This window comes from Mobula birostris, chromosome 1, assembly GCF_030028105.1.
Source record: "Mobula birostris isolate sMobBir1 chromosome 1, sMobBir1.hap1, whole genome shotgun sequence".
Lineage (NCBI taxonomy): Eukaryota > Metazoa > Chordata > Chondrichthyes > Myliobatiformes > Myliobatidae > Mobula > Mobula birostris.
In genome coordinates this window covers 89,988,549-90,011,035 of record NC_092370.1, presented here as the reverse complement: position 1 = coordinate 90,011,035, position 22,487 = coordinate 89,988,549, and the positions used below count along the sequence as shown (strand labels likewise).

Sequence of the window (22,487 nt, the reverse complement as noted above, 5' to 3'; positions counted from 1 at the left end):
CCTTTCTGGCTCGTTGACCCGTGCCGCCCAAGCAACCCCTGATTGAACTCGGCCTAATCATGGGATAATTTACAACGACCAATTAACCTACCAACTAATTTTCGCAATCGGTACCTGCCTAAATGTAAATTGGAAAGAGAAAATGGTTTCTCTTTTCCAGATTGTCATATTGTAAACTTTTTTGGATTGTTATGGAATTGTTTTTGTTTAATACCTCTTGCATTCTCAGGTGTTATGGACAGGTAATGAAAGGGAGAAATTCCCAGGTGCAACAATGACTGAATGTTTCCTGCCACCAACGAGCAGTCCCAGTGAACACCGCAGGGCTGAGCATGGCAGTGGCCTAGCTCGTACTCCAAGCTCCGAGGAGATCAGTCCTACAAAATTCCCAGGACTGTATCGAACAGGTGAAGTTTCACCTCCTCATGAAGGCCTGCATGAGTCTGTTGATATAGTGTCTGACGACGAAAAGGAGCACACAAAGAAAAAAGGCAAATTTAAAAAGAAAGAAAAAAGAAGTAAGTATTGTTCACCAAAGATCATGATATGTTTACTTTGACCATAAAAATGCACCAGGACTGTTACTATGATTTAACTGATCGTGTGAGGAAAGTAGTGGATGGACAGGAGGGGTAAACTGATCTTTTTAATCCCTGGATCCTGATTTTTTTTTTTACTCCACTCAAAAAATTGACTGTGAAGTTTGTGTGTTTAGTTCTCAGTCCAGCTGCTAATGGGTTTGAACCTACAATATAAACTGACTTCATTATTAGATATCTCACTCAGGCTGAAGTCTCCACTCTACAGTTTGTTCTGAAATGGAAAACATTTGATTTCTCAATACTAATATTCTCATCTTGGTGAGCAGAAACAATATGAGCCATAATTTGCAAATGGTAAATTATTGTAGTTATACTATATTCAATAATAGAAAGGTATTTTTGGGTGATGAGAAACTGGTAAAAATTGGTGTACAGAAGAATATTGATGTGTATGCAGATAGAGCAAGTGATTAAGAGGCAAATGACTATCATTATTGCAAAGTGATTGGCATACAGGAGCGAGGAAAGCTTCCTGTGATTCCACATGACTTTAAGTCCGCATCTGATGTACTGTGTATAGTTTTGCTCTCTATTTAAAGACGTGCTTGTCTTGGAACTAGTGTAATGTTGAATCAGTAGATTAGTTCATTGGATGTGATCATCTTCTGGAGATTGAACAGAGATAGTCTGTCTATACAGCACTCTAGAGTTTGACATGTTGAAACCTAATTTTTTTTTTTGAAGGATAAATGGTCAACCTAGAACTTTTGGGCTATAGGCTCAAGATAATAAATTGTCCATTTAGAATTGATATTAAACAGGACAACTCCTTTTAAATTTTTGGCATTGTACAGTTCAGAGAACAATGGGTAATCTGCCAGAGAGTATATTCAAGATTAATATTGATAGAATTTTGGGGACATGAGGAATTCCAAGGAGTGGGAATCAGTTAGGAAAGTGGATTTAAGGCAATCACCATACTTTTATCGAGTTATGACGGAGGTTTAAGAATTCTTGCATTTTGCATGAATGATTCATGATATAGTTTTAAGAAGTTGTGTCCTGGAGAGGTCTGAGAAGGTGGCAGATTATAAAACAAAAACAACATGGACCTTATTTTCCTTTCTTTTTACATAGCTGAGGGGTATGCAGCCTTCCAAGAGGACAGCTCAGGTGATGAAGCAGAGAGCCCATCAAAGATGAAAAGACCAAAGGGTATCCATGTCTTCAAAAAGCCTAGTTTCTCCAAGAAGAAAGAAAAAGATTTTAAGATCAAAGAAAAGCCAAAGGAAGAAAAGCACAAAGAGGAAAAGCATAAAGAGGACAAACACAAGGAGAAAAAGTCCAAAGATATAACTGCAGCAGATGTCGTTAAACAGTGGAAAGAGAAAAAGAAAAAGAAAAAACCTGTTCCGGAGCAGGAAGCAGTTCAGATGGATACTCCTTCTTCCTTCCGGCCTATCTTTGGTATTCCATTGGCTGAGGCTGCTGAGAGGACTATGCTATATGATGGGATCCAGCTACCAGCAGTTTTTCGTGAATGCATTGACTATATTGAAAATTATGGCATGAAAAGTGAAGGCATTTATAGGGTATCAGGTATGGTTTCAGCTTAGTTTGGGCTGTTCACTGTTTTTGTTGAAGAGAGCAATTATGCAAAATTAGAACTTGCTTCCAAAACCTTTTCATTGCACGAATTTTCTTGTTATGTAAGTTGAAACTATAAGGTTGATTAAATTTATGGTTTAAAATCAGTATCTGTTAGATCCATGCTTCCTCTAGATGTTCAGATGCTGATTGATTTACATTTGTAGTTAGTTACTCTGCATCAGCAATCATTTTTTTATCTGTTTTATCTTCACCCAAAAAAGTGTGATGATTTTGATGGAACCTAGCACTGGACAGCCCATTTGGCCCACAATGTTGTGCCAATCTTGATGCTAATTTATACTGCGTCCTCTTGTGTATCACCCATATCCATCCATTCCCTTCATATTTATCTTAAAGCCTCTTAAACTCCATCAAACTGCCTGCTTCAGCTACTACCCCTGCTAACCTCTTCCAGGCATATACAAATCTCTGCATAGAAGAAATTTGCCCCTCATGCAAAAAAAATGTTCTTCTAGCTATTGAACAAATCACTGATTATGGTCCCGTACAATCACTACAAAACTGTATTGAACAAACACTGATTGGATGAGCCAATATGTCCTCCAGTTAAACAAAGTGCAAACTGAAATATTTGTGTTTGGTGCCAAAATAGAGTGATTGAAAGTTAGTGCTCACTTACAGTCCTTGTTGTTACAGACCACAAACCAAGCCAGAATCCTTGGTGTTGTGATGGACTCTGAGTTAAATTTTAACTGCCACATTAAGACAATTGCAAAGTCAGCCTACTACCATCTTAAAAATATAGCGAGAGTTTAAAGGGCTTATAGTGCCTATAAGTATTTATCCCCTTTGGAAGTTTTCATGTTTTAATGATTTATAACATGGAATCACAGTGAATTTAATTTGGCTTTTTTGACACTGATCAACAGAAAAAGACTCTGTTCAAAGTGAAAACATCTCTACAAAGTGATCTAAATTACTTACAAATATAAAACAAAAAATTGATTGCCTAAGTTTTCGACAGTGGCTTTAACTTTGCCACTCTCCCATCTCAATCACTGGAGCTTGTAACTCTTCCAGAGTTGTCATAAGTCTCTTGGTGGCCTCCTGCACTAGTCCCCTTGCAAGGTCACTCAGTTTTTGAGGACGGCCTGCTCTAGGCATATTTACAGCTGTGCTATATGCTTTCCATTTCTTGATGATTGACTTAACTGTACTCCAGGGGATTCGGTGACTTGGAAATTTTCTTGTATCCATCTCCTGACTTGTGTTTTTCAATAACCTCTTTGCGGGGTTGCTTGGAGTGTTCTTTTGTCTTCATGGTGTAGTTTTTGCCAGGATAATGATTCACCAGCAGTTGGACCTTTCAGATATTTTTACTACAATCAATTGAAACACCTTGACTGCACATAGGTCTCCAAAAACATATCCATTTAACTAATTATGTGACTTCTAAAACCAATTGGCTACATCAGTGATGATTTGGTGTCACTTTAACATGAAGAATTTTTTTCTGTTGAAAAGCCAAATTATGTCAAAAAGCCAAATTATATCCACTGTGATTCAGTGTTGTAAAACAATAAAACAAAACTTCTAAGGGGGTGAATTCTTTTTTATAGGCACTGTATGTCTCAGCATGATCTGGAAAAGCTCATTCATGCTTTTATTTTTAGTAGGCTTCACTACTGTAATGGCATTTTCACAGGTCTGTAAAAAAAATCCCTCAGACAGCTGCAGCTCATTCAGTATGCTGCTGCTAGAGTCCTCACTAAGACCAAGAAAGTAGAACATATAACTCCAGTTCTCAGATCGCTACACTGCTTTCCAGTCCATCAGAGGATTGATTTTAAAATATTGCTACTGATTTATAAAGCACGGAATGGTCTATAGCCAAAATACATCTCCGATTTCTTGCTGCATTATGATCCTTCCCAAGCTCCCAGATTGTCTGGGGCAGATCTGCTTACCATCCCCAGAGTAAAAACCAAACATGTGAAGCAGCTTTTAGTTACTATTCTGTACATATCTGGAATAACCTTCCAGAGGATCAAGTCTGCCCCAACTTTAAGCTCTTTTAAATCGAGGCTTAAAACTTCTCTTTTCACTATAGCTTTTAATTAGCATCTCCTGCACTGTAACTTCTATTTATCATATCTATTTTTTTGTGTGATTTTATTCTCTTATATGTTGTCTGAAATCTGCTGTTTGATTTTTATATCTTGTTCTATGTAAAGTACTTAGAATTGCTTTGTGTTTGAGAAGTGCTATACAGATAAACTTGCTTGCTTGCTTACAGCACTGAATTACTAGCCATCAGTTGGCCAAGAATAAAATCTGATTTTTTTGGACTGATTTTCCAAATGGTGCGGTGTGATCTTAGGATGCAGGGAGTTCAACAGGGATCAGCAATGTGTGTTACATTCTTCCTAGGGTACATAGGGTAGTTCTAATTGAGACCATATTGAAGACATAGGTTTATTTAAATTAAACATTACGGTTTCTATTTGAGTCGTTAGGTTAGCATCTTAGTTATCTTGCATTGGAGGGTAAAACTAACCTGGGAAATGAAAATCTAAAATGGGGAAAAAAGCAAAGTCAAAGAAGCCAACTGAAATTCTGTAGTCTAAATATAGATTTTGACAATCAGTAATGTAGTATAAGGTACAAATTTAATTTCAGGTCAGTTTTTGAAACTGCTACCATTTGCGCCAGTGTATTGCCCATTTGGAGCTAGTCCATCTATTACAGGGGTTCTCAACCTATATTCTGCAAAGGACCCTTAACATTAACTGAGGGGTCTGTGGACCCCAGGTTGGAATTCAGGTTGCATTCTCAGGAATGAGAGTGCTAATGGAACCATCTGAAAGGAATTGAGCGTGATTCAGTGTGGAGCGTTGGCAATGTGCAGTGGCTGTCTGTGAAGGCAGTTAATGGGCTGTCTGGAGCAAATGGTGTGGATGGTAGCAATTTGCACAGTGACGATAGGTCATTGCTAGAGGTGGGCTGCTGCTGCTCCATTTGTAAACAGGCCGTCAGGATCTTAAGGTGATTACCCTGTTTTGTGCTGTTAAGAATTAAGTGATTCTGGCCTAGCTCTAAATTGTAGGTTTACAGAGTCTCCTAAGGTCTGCAAAATTAGAAACTTACAGTCATGTAACTGGATTTGGTTACACTGCTTAGCATCCAGGAAAAATTTGTATTGATATTCCATTTATTTTCCAATATGTAAAATTAATTTTCATTGAAATAATGAATATTCTGCTTTTTGTATTTACTCTCTGACTTAGGGACCAAATCAAAAGTAGATGAATTAAAAATTGTATATGATCGTGAAGAGTCTCCAAATTTGGATGATTATGATGCAAATACAGTGGCCAGCCTCTTGAAACAATACCTTCGTGAGTTGCCAGAAAATATTCTTACCAAGGAACTTTTGATGAAGTTTGAGGATGCGTGCGGGAAAGGCACAGACAGTGAAAAAGTCCAGGAGTGCCAGCGTCTGCTAAAAGAACTGCCTGCACCTAATTACCTTCTCTTTTCTTGGCTTATTATCCATATGAACCATGTCATTGAAAAAGAAAGTGAAACAAAAATGAACATCCAGAATATTTCTATTGTTCTTAGCCCTACTGTTCAGGTACTGTATGTGATCCAAGTTTATTTGTTAGTATAATTGTTATAGAATTTGCTGTAAATTAAGAAAATAGTAGTTCCATTTATTCAGTTAAACCTTTGCTTTTTCTTCCTCCATGATTTCTGTTTAGTTTCTCCAGTTTTGGGTCTATACCATATCTGCATGCAAACATAGGGTGAAGTTTAGATGAATGAGAGTTGGACTTATTCAAATACAAGGTCCTAGTGAGGCTTGACAGGGTAGATGCTAGGATGTTAGCACAAATGGAAGAGTCTCAAAATCATGACGTAACTACAAGGGCTTGTCATTTAAAGCTAAGTTATGTACAGGGGTTAGTGAATCTGTACAGTGGGTGTTGGAGGCAGGGTTAAGTATTTAAATATTTGACAGTGTGTGGAATAGAGGGTTATTGGGGGAATGGCACAGAAGAAAAGTTGAACTTAGTGTAGATCAGCCATGGCTGTATTAAATGGTGAGACAGGGTTGATGAGCCTGATGGCCCGCTGTTGCTCCCTTTTTCATGTATACGGTAAAAAGGAGGTCACTTAATTCATAATGAGGACAGTTTCTTTTTTGAGTTCAATTCTGGAGAAAGTGGCACTACTCAGCAACTTTATTTTAGGATTTACAGGTTTTACACTTGCAAATTTAAACCCTTGAATTCCATAGATTATGTGGAGTTCAAATTAAGCATAGTAGTCCACTCATGCATGTGAGAATGAATGCCCATGTTACTTTCACCAAAATCCAATAATTGTTGTCGGTCCAGTGGTGGCTTCAGTTTGTTTGTGGTTTAATAATGCATCTTTATCTCTACAACAAGGAATAAGAGAAATAAGTTAAATCTTGAGCTGCTCTCACTTGTCTGTATTTTGGAATGTTAAGATTAGATGGAATATCAAGGTTTGCAATGCTTTGGCTTGTTTATTTCTGTGTATCTTTACTCAACTGGTTGAGTATATGAGTTAAGTGGACATTGCCACCAGATATTCTCAGTGACTTGTCCTGAAACTTACTGTAAATGCTGATGGACTTCTTGGGTCTATTCAGATGACCAAGTGAAAAGTGCTTGAGTCATGATTTATCTTTAGTAAATTGTTGATTTTTGAGATTAGCTGCTGAACATTGTTTTTGAAATGAAGATACAAGGATAAGAGAGGTATGATAAAGTGCATAGGTAGAAACTGGATTGTCATGGACTAGATAGGCTGAATGGCCTGTTTCAGTGCTGTATTACTGTATGATTGAAAAAGTGTGATAGCTTTTGTGGTATAGAGAGTTCCCTTGAGAATCACCTTAAATTAGAAAAAGTACACATTGCATGATCTCTGGCCAACTAAGTAATTTTATTGTGTAGTTACTATGGTAGTGTGGGAAACTTGGCACTGATTTGATCAAAACATTTCTTGGTTATTCGAAAGAAATGTTGGTCAGGGACTAAGATTTGAGCACATCTTTTGGTGTATGTAATTATTTTAGTGAAGTATGGAATATATTTTTTAATTTTTTATTTTTATTTGGATAAGGAATTCACAAGTATCATGAACTTTTTTCACATGTATAACCTTTTACTTTTTTTATATGTATAAATCTATAATTATTTATACATTCCTAAGTACACATTAAGATGATATAAAAAGAAATTAGACACTTAAATAGATAATTATGTGCAGTTGAAATTCTACTCTATTAGGCTAAGTAATGATATTAGTTGTTAAGAAAAATAGTAATAATAGTGGATTAATAATAATTTCCATATATCTCTTCTGGACCATTTCTTTCTGGTCCAAAATATTGTCTGTAGGCCTATGTAACTACCGTTGTAGGTGTTTATATCCTAACTTGTTCATGTTTGCTCCTACCCCCAAACATAATTATCCAATCCCTATGTACTTATTTACTTAATTTTATTATTTTTTTATCCCTTTCCCAAATCTTTTCCTTTACTTGTGTTAATTCTCCATTTTCCAAAAAAAGGAAAAAAAAACAAAAACAGTAAACATTTAGACCAGGGGTGCTTACGTTAGCAATATTACTGTGTTGATGAGAAGAGTAGTATGAATCATTAGGAGAGTCATCTAAAGTCTGGTCACTTTGGGGTTATATATTCAATCCATTTATTCCAAATTTGATAAAATTCTTCTTTTTGAATTCTCAGAGAGTAAGTCATCTTTTCCATTTTAAATATTTCCAAGATAATTTTGTGCCAATCTTCTAATGTAGGTGGTATTGGATTTAGCCACTTTCTAGTGATTGATTTCTTACTTGCTGCTAAAAGGGCCTGCAGCAACTTTATATCTTTCTTCTGTTCAAGAAACAATACATGCCCCAAATAGAGCGTCTCAAAGTTCAGAGGTGTCTGGGTCTTAAGTACCTTAACTAATGTTCTATGAATACCTTTCCAATATAAAATAACTTAGGGCAATCCCAGAAAATATGGAAATGATTTGCCTCCTTGGAGCCGCACCTTCTCCAGCAAGTCACGTTTGTGTCTTTATATTTTTCCTGATATGGGGTCTTGAAGTATCTTATAATATTTTTCCAGCAATGTTCTCTCCAAGTCAAAGAGTTAGTCGAAGACCACTGAAAGCTGCATATTTTCCCCCAAGCCTCCTCTGAAAGTACCAACCTCGCTTCTTTCTCCCACTTCTCTTTAATATACAATGTGTTTACATTTTTAGCATGGGAGAGTGCATTATATAATCGAGAAACTGATTTACTTGGTATTGAACTGTAAGCCGAATTCAGAATCTTGAAAAATTCTAATTCTACTGTTGATAAGTCTGTATATCTACAACTCTGGTTAACATGGTGTCGTACTCGAAGGTACCTAAAAAAGTCATTGTGTTCTAGGCTATGTTTGTCCTGCAGGAATTGGAAACTTTGTAATACTCTTTTATGTATAAATGAGAGGTAGGTTGTAAGACCTTTCTTTATCCATAGTTCAAGTCTTTTATCTCCTCTGTTGGGAAGGAATTCGGTATCATATGCACACCATCTGAAAAGTTTTAACATGTTATTGATTCCACATGAATTAACCACCTTCTGCCATACTTTTAATGTAAGATTTATCCAGCTGTTTTTAAGGTTTTCCAATTGGGCCATCAATCCTTTGTCTGCTATTGAGGCCTGTAGAGGAAAACTGTCAACCAATCCAAATTCTATTCCCTTCCATCTAGCCTTATATTCTCTATTACACCAATATAACAGAGGGGTTATCTGTGAAGCATAAAAATAATTTCTCAAGCAAGGAAGTACCATACCTCCTCCTTCCTTCCCTAACTGTAAGGTGTTATATCGAATTCTAGGTTTCTTTCCTTGCCAGATAAAGCAGGAAATCCATTTGTCCCATTCCCTGAATTGATTATCATCCACCTCCACAGGTAAAGTCCGGAAAAGATAGAGTAACCGAGGGAGAATATTCATTTTTATGGTATTTATCCTTGAATTTAAACTTAAAAAGGGGATAAGATTCCATCTATGCATATCTGCTTTTATCTCTGAAATTAATGGCCCATAATTTACCTATGACAGCGTTGAAAGATCCTTCGGCAGGGTTATTCCTAAATATTTTAATGATTTAGCTTCCCACTTAAGATCATATGTATCCTGCAGTTTTTTGGATGGTATATAATTTAGGGACATAACCTGCGTTTTCTTTACATTTATTTATAACCTGTTATTTTCCCAAAGTCATTCAACAGTGTAAATAATCCTATAAATGATTTTTCTGGTTCACTCAGATAGAGTAAAACATCATCTGCGAATAACGCCACTATCTGTTCAATCCCTGCCACCTTGATACCTTTTACAATTTCACTCTGTCTTATTAGTTGGGCAAGCGGTTCAATGTATAGCGCAAAAAGGAGAGGAGAAATTGGGCATCCCTGTCTAGTGCCTCTCTCTAAAATAAAGGAGTCAGAGAGGTCCCCATTTATCTTATTTTGAGCTGTAGGGCTGTCATATAAAGTCTGGATTACTTTAATAAACTTTTCTTGAAAGCCGTATCTTCCTAACACTGTATAGGAATGCCCAACTAACTGAATCAAAAGCTTTCTAAGCGTCTAATCCCACTAACATTGTCCTTGTCCCGTTCTTAGTAACCTGTTCTAGTATGTGTAGAGTTCTCCTTATGTTGTCCTGTGTTTGTCTTTGTTGAATAAATCCAGTCTGGTCTAAGTGGATTAGGCCAGGTAAAAGCTTTTCCAATCTGTGTGCTAATATGTAAATAATTTGTAATCTAAATTAAGAACGCTAACTGGCCGATAATTACCACATTCTAGTTTATCCTTACCCTCTTTAGGAATAACAAATAATTGCTTCTCTCCAGGAAGGTGGAGTTTCTCCTCTCTGCAAGATCCAGTTAAAGGTGTTAAGTAGTAATGGGGCTAACTGTGACTTCAGCGATTTGTGGAATATATTTTCAATGTTAAAGGCACTTGTAAGATTTGTTGGATTAAGACTATGGAGAGTTTAGATTTGTAAGTATTACTGGATGAGATGAGATCTGTTTTTGTTAATGAGGAAGTTATTGAAAGAACGGGATATTATATGTGACCAAATCTGGGAAGTGTACTTTTTGTCGGGAAGGCCAGAAAGGAGAATTTTAGGATACTGAGTTTTGAGAGAGTTATTGCATATATTAGTTGATGGTATCAGGACAGAAATTAACTGTCCTGGACTGTCCCAAGCCCAGCTATGAAAGGAAGAGGGTTGAGCATGGGCTACAATCCCATCCTGTAAAAATCTAGAGCTACAGAAATGTGAACAAAAGCTCCAAAGACCTCATACCTGGGAGAGGAAGGATTTTCGAAGTTGGGCTACACCTGGGGGATAACTTGGACAGGCCCAGGACAGAGGAACCTGGCGAGCTGCTGTCGGTGGCCTATGCCCCAGTAGGTGTGATGGACTAAACAGAAATCAATCTCCTACTTGTAATCATAAACACAAGAGTTCTGCAGGTGCTGGAAATTTTAGCAACACACACATAATGTTGGAGGAACTCAGCAAGTCAGGCAGTATCTACGAAGGGGAATAAACAGTTGCAGTTTTGGGCTGAGACCTGACTAAGGTCTCGGCCCAAAACATTAACTGTTTGAGATTCAGATATATTTGTCGTATGTACATCAAAACATACAGTGAAATGCATCATTTGCATTAATAAACAACACATCCAAGTATGCACTGGGTGCAGCCCAGAAGTGTCATCTTACATTCTGGTGCCAACATAGTATGCCCACAATGTTCAATACAACACAGAGCAGCATGGTGGCAGCAACAACAGCAGCAAATCAACCCCCTTCACACATGCAGGCCTTCGACCCCAGGACAGACTGCCTCTAGGCCTCCAGACCTTGGCCCCAGACTTTCTGGCCTGCACTTCCAGACTTGCAGACATTAGAGCTCCAACCACCAGTCTCTGGACTAGACTCACTAAGTTCAATCTTCAGACGTTCAGGCTTCAACCTTTGGTTTTGCCCTCCATAGATGCTGCCTGACTCGCTATTTTCCTCCAGCATTTTGTATGTGATGTAAGAACCTATAATCTTGTTTTTGGGGTTTTGAAGACCCTGACCTGGAGTTACACTCTGACTTTAGTTCTTTGCAGGAATGGGACCTGCTCTCAGGGCCTCACGACCGGCTGCTTTTTGATATCCCAAGGACACAGCCTGGAAGACTAGCATGCCTTCAGGGTGCCAGGTTTTCGTGGCTCTGGATTCAAGGCTGGTGCCCCTGACTGAGGCGTCATGGGAGAACACGGAACATGGGGAGCAGTGGATTAGCTGCTGTGTGGTGTGTGTCCAAAGACTTGAGCCCAGGGGCCAACTCTCTGGGCGTGGAGCTCAGAAAAAGCGACGCAACAGACTTTTAACATCATAAATCAGCAAGTTATTTGTTATGTCTCCCCTTTCGCTGTGAAACGGGGACACATCTTTTTCCCTTACTTGTGGGAGAGAGAGAGGGAGAGCCTGTGGCATGTTGGATAACCAGGTGAACAAGTAGTCTATGCAGTACTGCAAGTCTATGTCTTTACTGATGTTTTGCTGCCAGCTTGAGCGCTCAGTGGAGGGCGCCGATGCTTTTTGCTGGTGGGGGAGGGAGGGTGTTGTTGTCTTGCTGCTGCTTGTGCATGGGAGGGGGTTACTGGGGTTCTTTGGGGTTCTAACGTTTAACTGTCATTCATTCTTTGAGGCACTTCTGTTTTCGCTGATGTTTGCAAAGAAAGAGAATTTCAGGATGTATATTGTATACATTTCTCCGACATTAAATCTACCTATTGACCTATTGAAATATGTCTAGGATAGATTGCAAATATTTAGAAGTCAGGGAAAATATAATACATGGTTAAACAAATTATAATAACAGATTGTAAGAGTTTCAATGAGAATCAATTATAAGAAGATAACATGTCTTTTTAAAAAGTAATTGGATAATCTATCTTAATCAATATAATCTTATGAAAGCAAAATCATGTTTGGTAAATTTACTAGAGTTCTTTGATGCTAAAAAAAAATGAGCAGGTGCCACATCAAATATTACTGCTCAAAAGGCTGTTGTCAACGTAGTGGCAGGTTTTGCAGAAAAGGAGGAAAATGGGTCATTTTCGGGTTAGATCATAGCTATTGAAGCAGAATTAGGCCCATTAAGTTTGCTTCAGAATTTATTTATGGCTGATTTTATTTTTCAACCCCATTTTCCTTGCTTTCTCCCCGTCTGGGTTAGCAGTCAGTAATTACTAGGGTGTCACAGTAATCATTGGTAGAGCCTCAACTATCTATAATCTATGTTGATGACTTGGATGAAGAGGCTGAGTGTACTGTAGCCACATATACTACCAGTTTAAAAGTGGCTGGATTAGAAATTTGTGGACCATCCATAAAGTCTCCTAGGGGATGTTGATAAGATTAAGGAAGCATGTATGAAACTGGCACGTAAGAGTATAATGAAAGTACTCACTTTGGAAGGTTAACTGGAGTGAGTCTACAAAATATTCTTGTAGAAAGGGACCTTGTTGATTTTGTGCATAGAATGCACAGGGTTGGCATGTAGGTACAGCATATACCTAAGAAGGTTTATTTTGACCATTTGTTAGAAGTAACCTGGAATAAAAATGGAAAGTGTGATGCAACTTTAAAAAGCATTATTAAGACCAGATCTGGAGCACTGTTGAGTTTTGGTCTTAAGTTTTAAGAAAGAATGTTCTTGTATTGATGATAGTGCAAAGAAAGCTTACTTGGTTGAGTTCTGGAATGAAGAAACTTTTATTCATTCAAGGCATGCATCCTTCACAGGCTGACCCAGAAATTAATTGACCATCCCTAATTGCCCTTGAGAAGGTTTCTTCTTGAACTGTTGCAGACCTTGAGGTATGGGTACACCTGCAGTGCTGTAGGAAGTGAGTTCTAGGATTTTGTCTCAACAATGGTGAAGGAACAGTGATGTATTTACAAATTTGAAAGGTGTGTGGCTTGGAAGGAAACTTCCATATAGTAGTGTTCCTGTGTTTTGCATCCTTCCAGCTAGTACAGGCCACAGATTTGGAAGCAGCTGTTTAAGGAGCCTTGGCGACTTGATGCACTGCATTCTATAGATGGTACAAACTGATTCTACTGTGCATTGGAGGTGCAGTAAGTGAATGGTAGTGGAAGGTTTGCCTGTCAAAAGGGCTATGTCCTATATGATGTCAAGCTTCCTAATGAGTGTTGAATCCAGACACAAGGGGAGTATTCCATCACATTCCTCACTTGAGGTGAGTTATACACTATAGGTTTCCTTGCCTCTCACCTGCACTTAAAATCATGTATATTTGGTTAATTTAATTTTAATTCAGTGGTAACTCCCCAGATATTGAAAGTGGAATATCCGTTGATGGCAGTACTATTGAAAATCAAGGGGTGATGGCTTGATTTTCTCTTGTTAAGCACCATTATTGTCTGGCAGTCATTTAGCATGAATGTTACCTGCCAGCTGTCAGCCCATTCCTGGAATTGTTGCATTTGGATGTGGCTTTTCTTCTGAACTACTCATCTAATTCTGTTGGAAGTTCTAATTGAAACAGTAGTTGCTGTTGTTTACAGGCTGAGTTCCAGGTATAAATATTTTAACTTTAAAAACAGTTTTCCTCACATTTCCCTTACCACTGCCCTTCATTTTGAATTTTAGTGTTTTGATCATTGGAATGTCTAATAATACAAATAAATTCCTTCCAAGTTCATTTGCAAGAAACTCTTTGCAATTTCCTTGTATCTTACATTAGTTATTCATAAAATGTGGTCTGATCTTCATCTAAGTCACAATAATAGACAAACACAATCTGCCTAAATTAATAACATGCAAACAATTGTACTTCTCATGTCTTTATTGAACACATTGTTTAATCATTCACAGTCCAGGCACCCTTGTATTTAATAACTGGTAGAACCTCCTTTAGCAGCAATAACATCCACCAAATATTTCCTGTAGCTGCTGATCAGACTTGCAGAATGGCGAGGAGAAATTTTAGACCATTCCTCCATACAAAACTGTTTCAGTTCATCAATATTTCTGGGATACCTTGCATGAACAGACCTCTTCAGGTCTTGCCACAGAATATCAATTGGGTTAAGGTCTGGACTCTGACTTGTTCATTTGAAAACATGAATTTTCTTTTTAAATCATTCTGTTGATTTACTCTTGTATTTCGAATCACTGTCTTGTTGCATCATCCAACTTCTGTTAAGCTTCTGGTGACGGACCACTACCCTGACAATCTCCTGTAAAATGCCTTGATACAATTTTGAATTCATTGTTCTCTCAATAATTGCAGGCTGTCCAGGCCCTGAGGCAGTAAAACAGCTCCAAACCATGATGCTCCTTTGACCATGCTTCACAGTTAGGATGAGGTTTTGGTGTTGGTGTGCAAGGCCCTTTTCCTCCAAACATTGTGATGTGCCTTTCTACCAAAACGTTCAACTTTAGTCTCATGTGTGCACAAAACGTTGTCCTAGAAGCGTTGTGGAACAATCAAGTGGTCTTTTACAAACTTGAGAGGTGCAGCAATTTTTTTGTGCAGAGCAGTGGTTTCCTCCATGATGTCCTTCCATGAACACCACTCTTGTTCAGTGTTTTTCTTCTGGTGGACACATGAATAAATTCTTGCATGTTCTAGAGATTTCTGCAAGTTTGCTGTTACCCTTGGGTTCTTTTTCACCTCCTTCAGCATTGCATGTTTTGCTCTTGGTGTGATCTTTGCAGGATGCTCACTCCTAGGGAGAGTAGCAACAGTAATAAATTTCCTCTGTTTGTGGACATTTTCTCTTACTGTGGGCTGATCACACCCAGGTCTTTAGAAATGTTTTTGTAGCCTTTTCCAGCTTCTACAATTCTTCTAAGGTCCTCTGAAAGTTGTTTTGATTCAGGCATAGTGCACCTAAACAGATCTTTCTTGAGAATAGTAGGCTGTCAGTAACCTGACTTTGTGTGTCTTTTTTATAGAGCAGGGCACTCTACAGCCCACACCTCCAATCTCATCTCATTGACTGGAACACCTGACTCCAAATCACTGTTGTAGAAGGCATTACCCCAGAGGTTCACATACTCTTTAGAACCTAATGGTGTACTTGGTATTGACGAGAGGATGTACAATTGTTTGTGTGTTAGTAGTTTAGCAGATTGTGTTTGTCTACTATTGTGACTTAAATGAAGATCAGACCACATTTTATGAGCAGTTAAAGCAGAAAACCAGTTAATTGCAAAGGGTTCACAAACTTTGACTTGCAATTGTGCCTTGCCTTTTGACAAGATCATTTACTTCTCCAGCAATCTTCCTCTAAATTTTGTGCTCCAAGAACAAACCTTTGGCCCCGCCACTTATAAATGTAGTTGAAATCTTCAATAGTCCCTCCATTGTGGTCTTGCAAATTTTGTGCTTCACTTGTCCCCCTTGGCATTATATTCCAGACACTAATTTGTTATGTATAAAAAAAGAAATCTTGTTTTCCTTTTGGTTCTTTGCTTATTATTTTCATTCTGTGTCATCTGCTTGTGTTTTTCTCTCCATATGTTATTTCCAGTTCCTTCATACCCTGGTTGTCTATTTATCCTATCTGAACACTCCCAAGCTTGTATGTCTGTATCAACTTCTGGTTTTGGAGTTAGTCCAGGGATGTTATGGAGGACTCACATAAATTTATTTTCCTCGTTGCTTACAGCGATAAACTTCATTCCTAGGAGGACAGTACAGAATTACTTCTGATGGGTGAAATATTTATCAAATGTACCTTTCAAGTGACATGCTAGTGATAAAGTGCACAAATTAAAATACTTGATTATCTTTCATTGTGGAAGGAAAGTTCTTTAAAATTCATTTTCTCAGAAGAGATATCAAATAGTTTTTGATAATGTTACCCAGTATCAAGACCTTTTTAGTCAGATGTTATAGTAATCACAGTTGACAACAACGTCCCTTGTGCTTTTTCTGTAGATGAGTACTATTGGTTTTCCTTTAGATACTAATGTAAGGATATCCATTTGCCAAGTTATCCAAGAATAACGTATGATTGTGGGGCTATATCTAAGAGGAAGACTTTATCATCGGGCATAGAGAAAGTTAGGAATTATAAATGCCTAAAGCATGTTGGGAATATGTACTGATTTCTGTCATATTTTTCTAGATCAGCAATCGTGTATTGTACCTGTTTTTCACTCATGTAAAAGAGCTATTTGGAGAAATAGAGCTAAAACCAGTTGTGAAACCACTCCGTTGGTCTAATGTGGCAACAATGCCAGTTTTACCTGAGACACAGGAAAGCATTAAGGAAGAAATTCGGCGGCAGGTACGTTTGAGATCATTATATGAACTGAATAGACAATCAAAAGTCACATGAAAGTTGAATTAAAGTTTACCTGTTTAAAACAATGTTCTTCTCCATTAAAATACTTAACATTTACTTAAATTCTCTGCTTAGTATTTTGGAATTTTAGGAATTTTATTTAATTTGTTATAAGTGATGCATTCCGAAATGACATCAAAATATTTATTACAGTACTTAGCATATTTTGGAATAAGGAATTAAAAGTGAAAATGTTCCTAGGGTTGGTGGAAATCTGTGTTGATCTGTGCCAGTGCAGTGGAAATTGCTGAATTGGACTTCAATGTTTTCTGAATAAGGAGAAAAATATTGTGGGAGTTCCAAATCAGTATTTTGAGATTGCAGTTGGAACATAGTTTTATATAGTTCTTTCAGATTAAAGCAGGTGCATATTATTTAAATAATCTATCTACCAAAGGAAGTAGTGAAATTAATACAGTAAATACCAGAGCAAAGTTGTACAACACAGCAGCAGATCAGCTGGTAGGAAGGGCTCATGGAAGTTATAGAGAAACTAGGATGACTTGAGGGCTACCTGCCTATAAAACAGTCATAATTCATTCGTAAGGCCAGTGATGCTGTGGTGATGGAACTGGACTCTCTGACGGTGGTGTCTGAAAAGAGGATGCTGTCCAAGTTGCATGCCATCTTGGACAATGTCTTCCATCCACTACATAATGTACTGGTTGGGCACAGGAGTACATTCAGCCAGAGACTCATTCCACCGAGATGCAATACAGAGCGTCATAGGAAGTCATTCCTGCCTGTGACCATCAAACTTTACAACTGCTCCCTTGGAGGGTCAGACACCCTGAGCCAATAGGCTGGTCCTGGACTTATTTCCTGGCCTAATTTATATATTACTATTTAACTATTTATGGTTTCATTACTATTTAATTATTTATGGTGCAACTGTAATGAAAACCAGTTTCCCCCGGGATCAATAAAGTATGACTATGACAATTTACATACATTCAGATTAATAAAATTACAGATCAGCAAAGATAACTTAAGCTGCTCAAACTATCTGAAATACCGAAATCCGAATCAGATTTATTATCACTGACGTGTTGTGAAATTAGTTTTTTTTGTGACAGTACAGAGTAATACATTGTAGTTACTATATATATAGTGCATAAAGGTAGCAAAATAGTAAGGTAGTGTTCATGGACCATTCAGAAATCTGATGGCAGAGGGGAAGGAGCTGTCCCTGAAATATGTCTTCAGACTCTTGTACTTCCTTCCTGATGGTGGTAATGAGAAGAGGGTGTGTCCTGCTGGATGGTGAGGGTTCTTAATGATGGATGCTGCCTTCTTGAAGCACTGCCTATCGAAAATGTCCTTGATGGTAGGGAGCCAAGTGCCCATGTTGGAGCTGGCTGAGTTTACCACGCCCTGTAGCTTTTTCCAGTCATGTGCATTGACACCTCCAGATGGTGATGGAACCAGTCAGAATGCTCTCCGCAGTACATCTGTAAAAAATTCACTAGTGACATAATTCTTTGGTGACATAATAAATCTCCTCAAACTCTTAATAAAGTATAGCTGCTGGTATGTTTTCTTCATAATTGCACCAATATGTTGTTCCCAGGATAGACATTCAGAGATGTTGACACCCAGGAACTTGAAGCTGCACATCCTTTCCACTGCTGCCCGCATTGCTACAATACAATAGTTAGTGTACTTAAAAGGCATAAGTGCTGCTTTTGTTATTAATTGCTTTGGTAATGATAAGTGGTAAACTTTGTGCACCCAATGTAATTGGTTGCCTGCAATAAGCAATGATAATATAAATGGTGCAGTGTGAAGTTTCAACATGTTGCTCTCAGTTGCAAAATCAACTTTTATTGTTATATTCAGTAAGGGTCCACAAACTCATGAACACTACCTCACTACTCTGTTTTTGCTCTATTTATTGTAACTTTTTTATGTCTTAAACTGTACTGCTCCTGCAAAACATCAAATTTAACAGCATACATCATTGATGATAAATCTGATTTTGATTCTGAAATAATAGGCAGGATTCTTTGTTTCTGCTTTGCTAATCCTGTTTGTACTGCAAATGTGCCAAGCAGTCAATTTCAGCAAAACATTTTGGTGACTGTCACTAGTTGGGCTTAGTGACGATCTTATTTCCCTTTTTCATTTTGTTCCCATTATATTTCTTGCTTTCTTTTAAGTTCTGGGTTTATAGAGTTTAGGACAAGGACTGTTAGGATGGGAAACAGCTTCTTTCCCCAGGCTGTGAGACTACTGCACCTCTTGCCACTGCCATGGTTTCATCATGTATGAAGCGACTGTAGCGTTGTACTGCTTTCCTTTTAACTTGCGTCATAATGCACCTTGTGCTAAATGTTCATCTTCTGGAATATATTTTATCTGTTAATATTATTAATTAATTCGTTGTGATATTACTTGATATATTGTGTGAGTTATTTATTGTTTTATGCACCTTGTTTGGGAGGAATTTTGTTTCATTTGGTGGTATACATGTATACAATTGAATGACAATAAATTTGACTTGAACTAAGGAAGTGCATACTCCAGTTTCTCTACTTACTAGATATACAGTGCCTATAAAAAATATTCACTCCCCTTGGAAGTTTTCATGTTTTATTGTTTTACAACATTGAATCACAGTGGATTTAATCTGTCTTTTTTGACACTAATCAATAAAAAAAACTCGTTAAACCTGAACAAATTTCTACAAATTGGTCTAAATTAATTACAATTGTTAAACACAAAATAATTGATTGCATAATTACTCACCCCCTTCAAGTCAGTATTTAGTAGATACACCTTTGGCAGCAATTACAGTCTTGAGTCTGTGTGGATAGGTCTCTATCAGCTTTGCACATCTGGACACGGCAACATTTCCCCATTCTTTACAAAACTGCTCAAATCTCTCAAATTGCATGGGATTGTGAGTGAACACCCCCTTTCAAGTCCAGCCACAAATTCTCAATTGGGTTGGGGTCTGGACTCAGACTTGGCCACTCTAGAACATTAACTTTGCTGATTTTAAGAGTTTCCTGTGTAGCTGTGGCCTTATGCTTGGGGTCATTGTCTTGCTGGAAAACATACCTTCTCCCAAGTTGTAGTTCTCTTGCAGACCGCATCAGCTTTCCCTCCAGGATTCCCCTATACTTTACTACATTGATTTTACCCTCTACCTTCACAAGCCTTCTAGGCAGGGCCTGTTGCAGTGAAGCTAACTTCAGAGTCTCCCACATGCCTTCTGGCAAACACTAGCTGAGTTTCATGTGAGGTTTTTTCTAACAGTGGCTTTCTCTTTGTCACTCTCCCATAAAGCTATGACTGGTAAAGCACCTAGTCAACAGTTGTTGTATGCATAGTCTCTCTCATCGCAGCCACTGAAGCTTAAAACTCCTCCAGAGTTGTCATAGGTCTCTTGGTTGCCTCCTTCACTAGTCCCCTTCTTGCATACTTACTCAGTTTTTGAGGATGGCCTGCTGTAGGTAGATTTACAGCTGTGCCATTTTTTTTTCAATTTCTTGATGATTGACTTAACTGCACTCGAAGGGATATTCAGTGACTTGGAAATTTTCTTGTATCCATCTCCTGACTTGTGCTTTTCAATAATCTTTTTGCAGAGTTGCTTGGAGTGTCCATTTGTTTTCATGGTGTAGTTTTTGCCAGGGTACTGACTCACCAGCAGGTGGGCCTTTCAGATACAGGTTTATTTTTATTACAATCAAATTTATTATAATCAATTGAAACACCTTGACCACACACAAGTCTCCAAAAACAGATCTCCATTTAACTAATTATGTGACTTCTGAAACCAGCTGGCTGCACCAGTGATGATTTGGTGTGCCATATTAAAAGTGGCGAATACTTACGCAATCAATTTTGTGTTTTATATTTGTAACTAATTTAGATCACTTTGTTGAGATCTGTTTTCACTTTGACACAAAAGTCTTTTTCTGTTGATCAGTGTCCAAAAAAAGCCAAATTAAATCCACTGTGATTCAGTGCTGTAAAACGATAAAGTATGAAAATGTGAATACTTTCCCTAGGCACCCTATAGCTTTATTGTTGAAGTTAAGAATCCAGAAAGTAGCATTGCTGAATTTTCCAATGTTCAGCTTAAGATTGAATTGGGCAGAGGTATGGGAGCCAGTATCTTGAGGGAAAGAGATCAGAATATTTTAAAAAATTCATTGAGTATCACAGTGGTGATAGAAAGTTTGTGAACTCTAGAATTCTCTCTAATTAGGCATAAGTATGGCCTGAACTGGTCCTGGGCATGACTCTAAACTGCAACAGGGGATGAGGCTCTGATTGGGGACTTTCAGAGCTTTGGGGAAAGTGGAGTTACCCCTTGGTCATTCATTGTTCCCAGGGCCACTTTGACCCGGAATGGTAGCACCTACCAGGGTTCCTGCTCAAGATACGAGCGAAGGCCAATGGCAGATCTGGCAGGTTCAGTAACTGAACTTATGACGGAGAAGCCGGATGAGCTAGGACCTCAATTGTCAACGGCTAGTACAGGTGGATGAACATTTGGGAAGAGAAATGGCGATTTCTTTAGTTCACCCAACGGTAGGCAATAGCAAAGCACTGTTGCTAGATACTAGGTTTCCTAGAATCTATTTGCTAAGAAAGCCATGGTCAAACTCACAAAATGTATCACACAACAACAGCTTCAAGAGGATCTTCAAGACAATTCTGAAGATGCTTCGCTCGGTGGGGTTGATTGTGGTCAGCAGGGAATTCCCAACCGTCATCAAGCTACTGCTCATAAAATTCAAGTAACACAAAAGAAAATTATTGCCACTTGGAATGTAAGAACCCTATATCAAGCAGGAAGATTGGACAATGTGATAAATGAAATGGAAAGACTAAAGATTAACATCATGGGAATTAGCGAAGTTCGTGGGATAGGTGCTAGAACATGTCAGTATAGAAATAAAATACTAATTTATTCTTGTGGAACATCCCATACTAATGGAGTAGGAATTCTTATGGATGAAAACATGGCAAAAAGTGCTTTAGGACATTGGGCAATATCAGAAAGAGTGCTCCTTCTTAGATTCAGAGGACAACCATTTCATTTAGCAATTATACAGGTATATGCACCAACAACAGATAGAACAAATGAGGATATAGATAAATTCTATGAACAGCTTGAACAAGCAAAGAATGGATGCAAATCTCAAGATATTGTTATTGTCATGAGAGATCTAAATGCTAAAGTAGGACAAGGGGCTGATGGAAATACCATAGGAAAATTTGGACTAGGGGAAAGAAATGGAAGAGGTGATAAATGGGTAGAATGGTGCAAGATGAATAATCAGGTCATTATGAATATTTACTTTAAAAACCATCCAAGGCACTTGTGGACCTGGAAAAGTCCAGGTGATAACACTAGAAATCAAATTGACTTTATTAGTATAAACCAAAGATTTAGAAACTCAGTGACTCAATGCAAAACATATCCAGGTGCAGACTGTAATAGTGACCATAACCCAGTAGTATGTCATGTAAAAGTAAAACTTAAAAAAACTAAAGGAGCAAAGACCTGAACAATCCCTTGACTACTTACAATTAATTAAAGAAGAAAACTTAAGACAAAAATTTACAATTGAAGTAAGGAATGGATTTCAAAGTCTAGAAATATAATCTGTTGAAGATGATAGCAATCATGTAGAAATGAAATTTAACTCTCTAAAAGATACCTTGGTAGAATCAGCAAAGTCACTGATTCCTAAAAAAGAGAAAAAGCATAAAAAATAAATGGATGACAGATGAAATCAAAAATCTAATGGAAGAAAGGATTAGATTAGATTATGAGAACACTCAGTCCTCTTTTATTGTCATTTAGAA

The 22,487-nt window shown here is 37.8% G+C and overlaps 1 protein-coding gene across 1 annotated transcript in view; it reads left to right on the top strand.

Moving 5' to 3' along the window:
- Nucleotides 1-22,487, top strand: part of ralbp1 (ralA binding protein 1) — a 57,379-nt gene that overhangs the window by 13,398 nt on the left and 21,494 nt on the right. Inside the window, exons 2-5 of the mRNA XM_072259006.1 lie at nt 230-518; nt 1,680-2,141; nt 5,441-5,790; nt 16,440-16,601. Of these exons, the coding sequence (XP_072115107.1) occupies nt 275-518; nt 1,680-2,141; nt 5,441-5,790; nt 16,440-16,601 (1,218 nt within the window). The 5' untranslated portion in view covers nt 230-274. The remainder of the gene's footprint in view (nt 1-229; nt 519-1,679; nt 2,142-5,440; nt 5,791-16,439; nt 16,602-22,487) is intronic.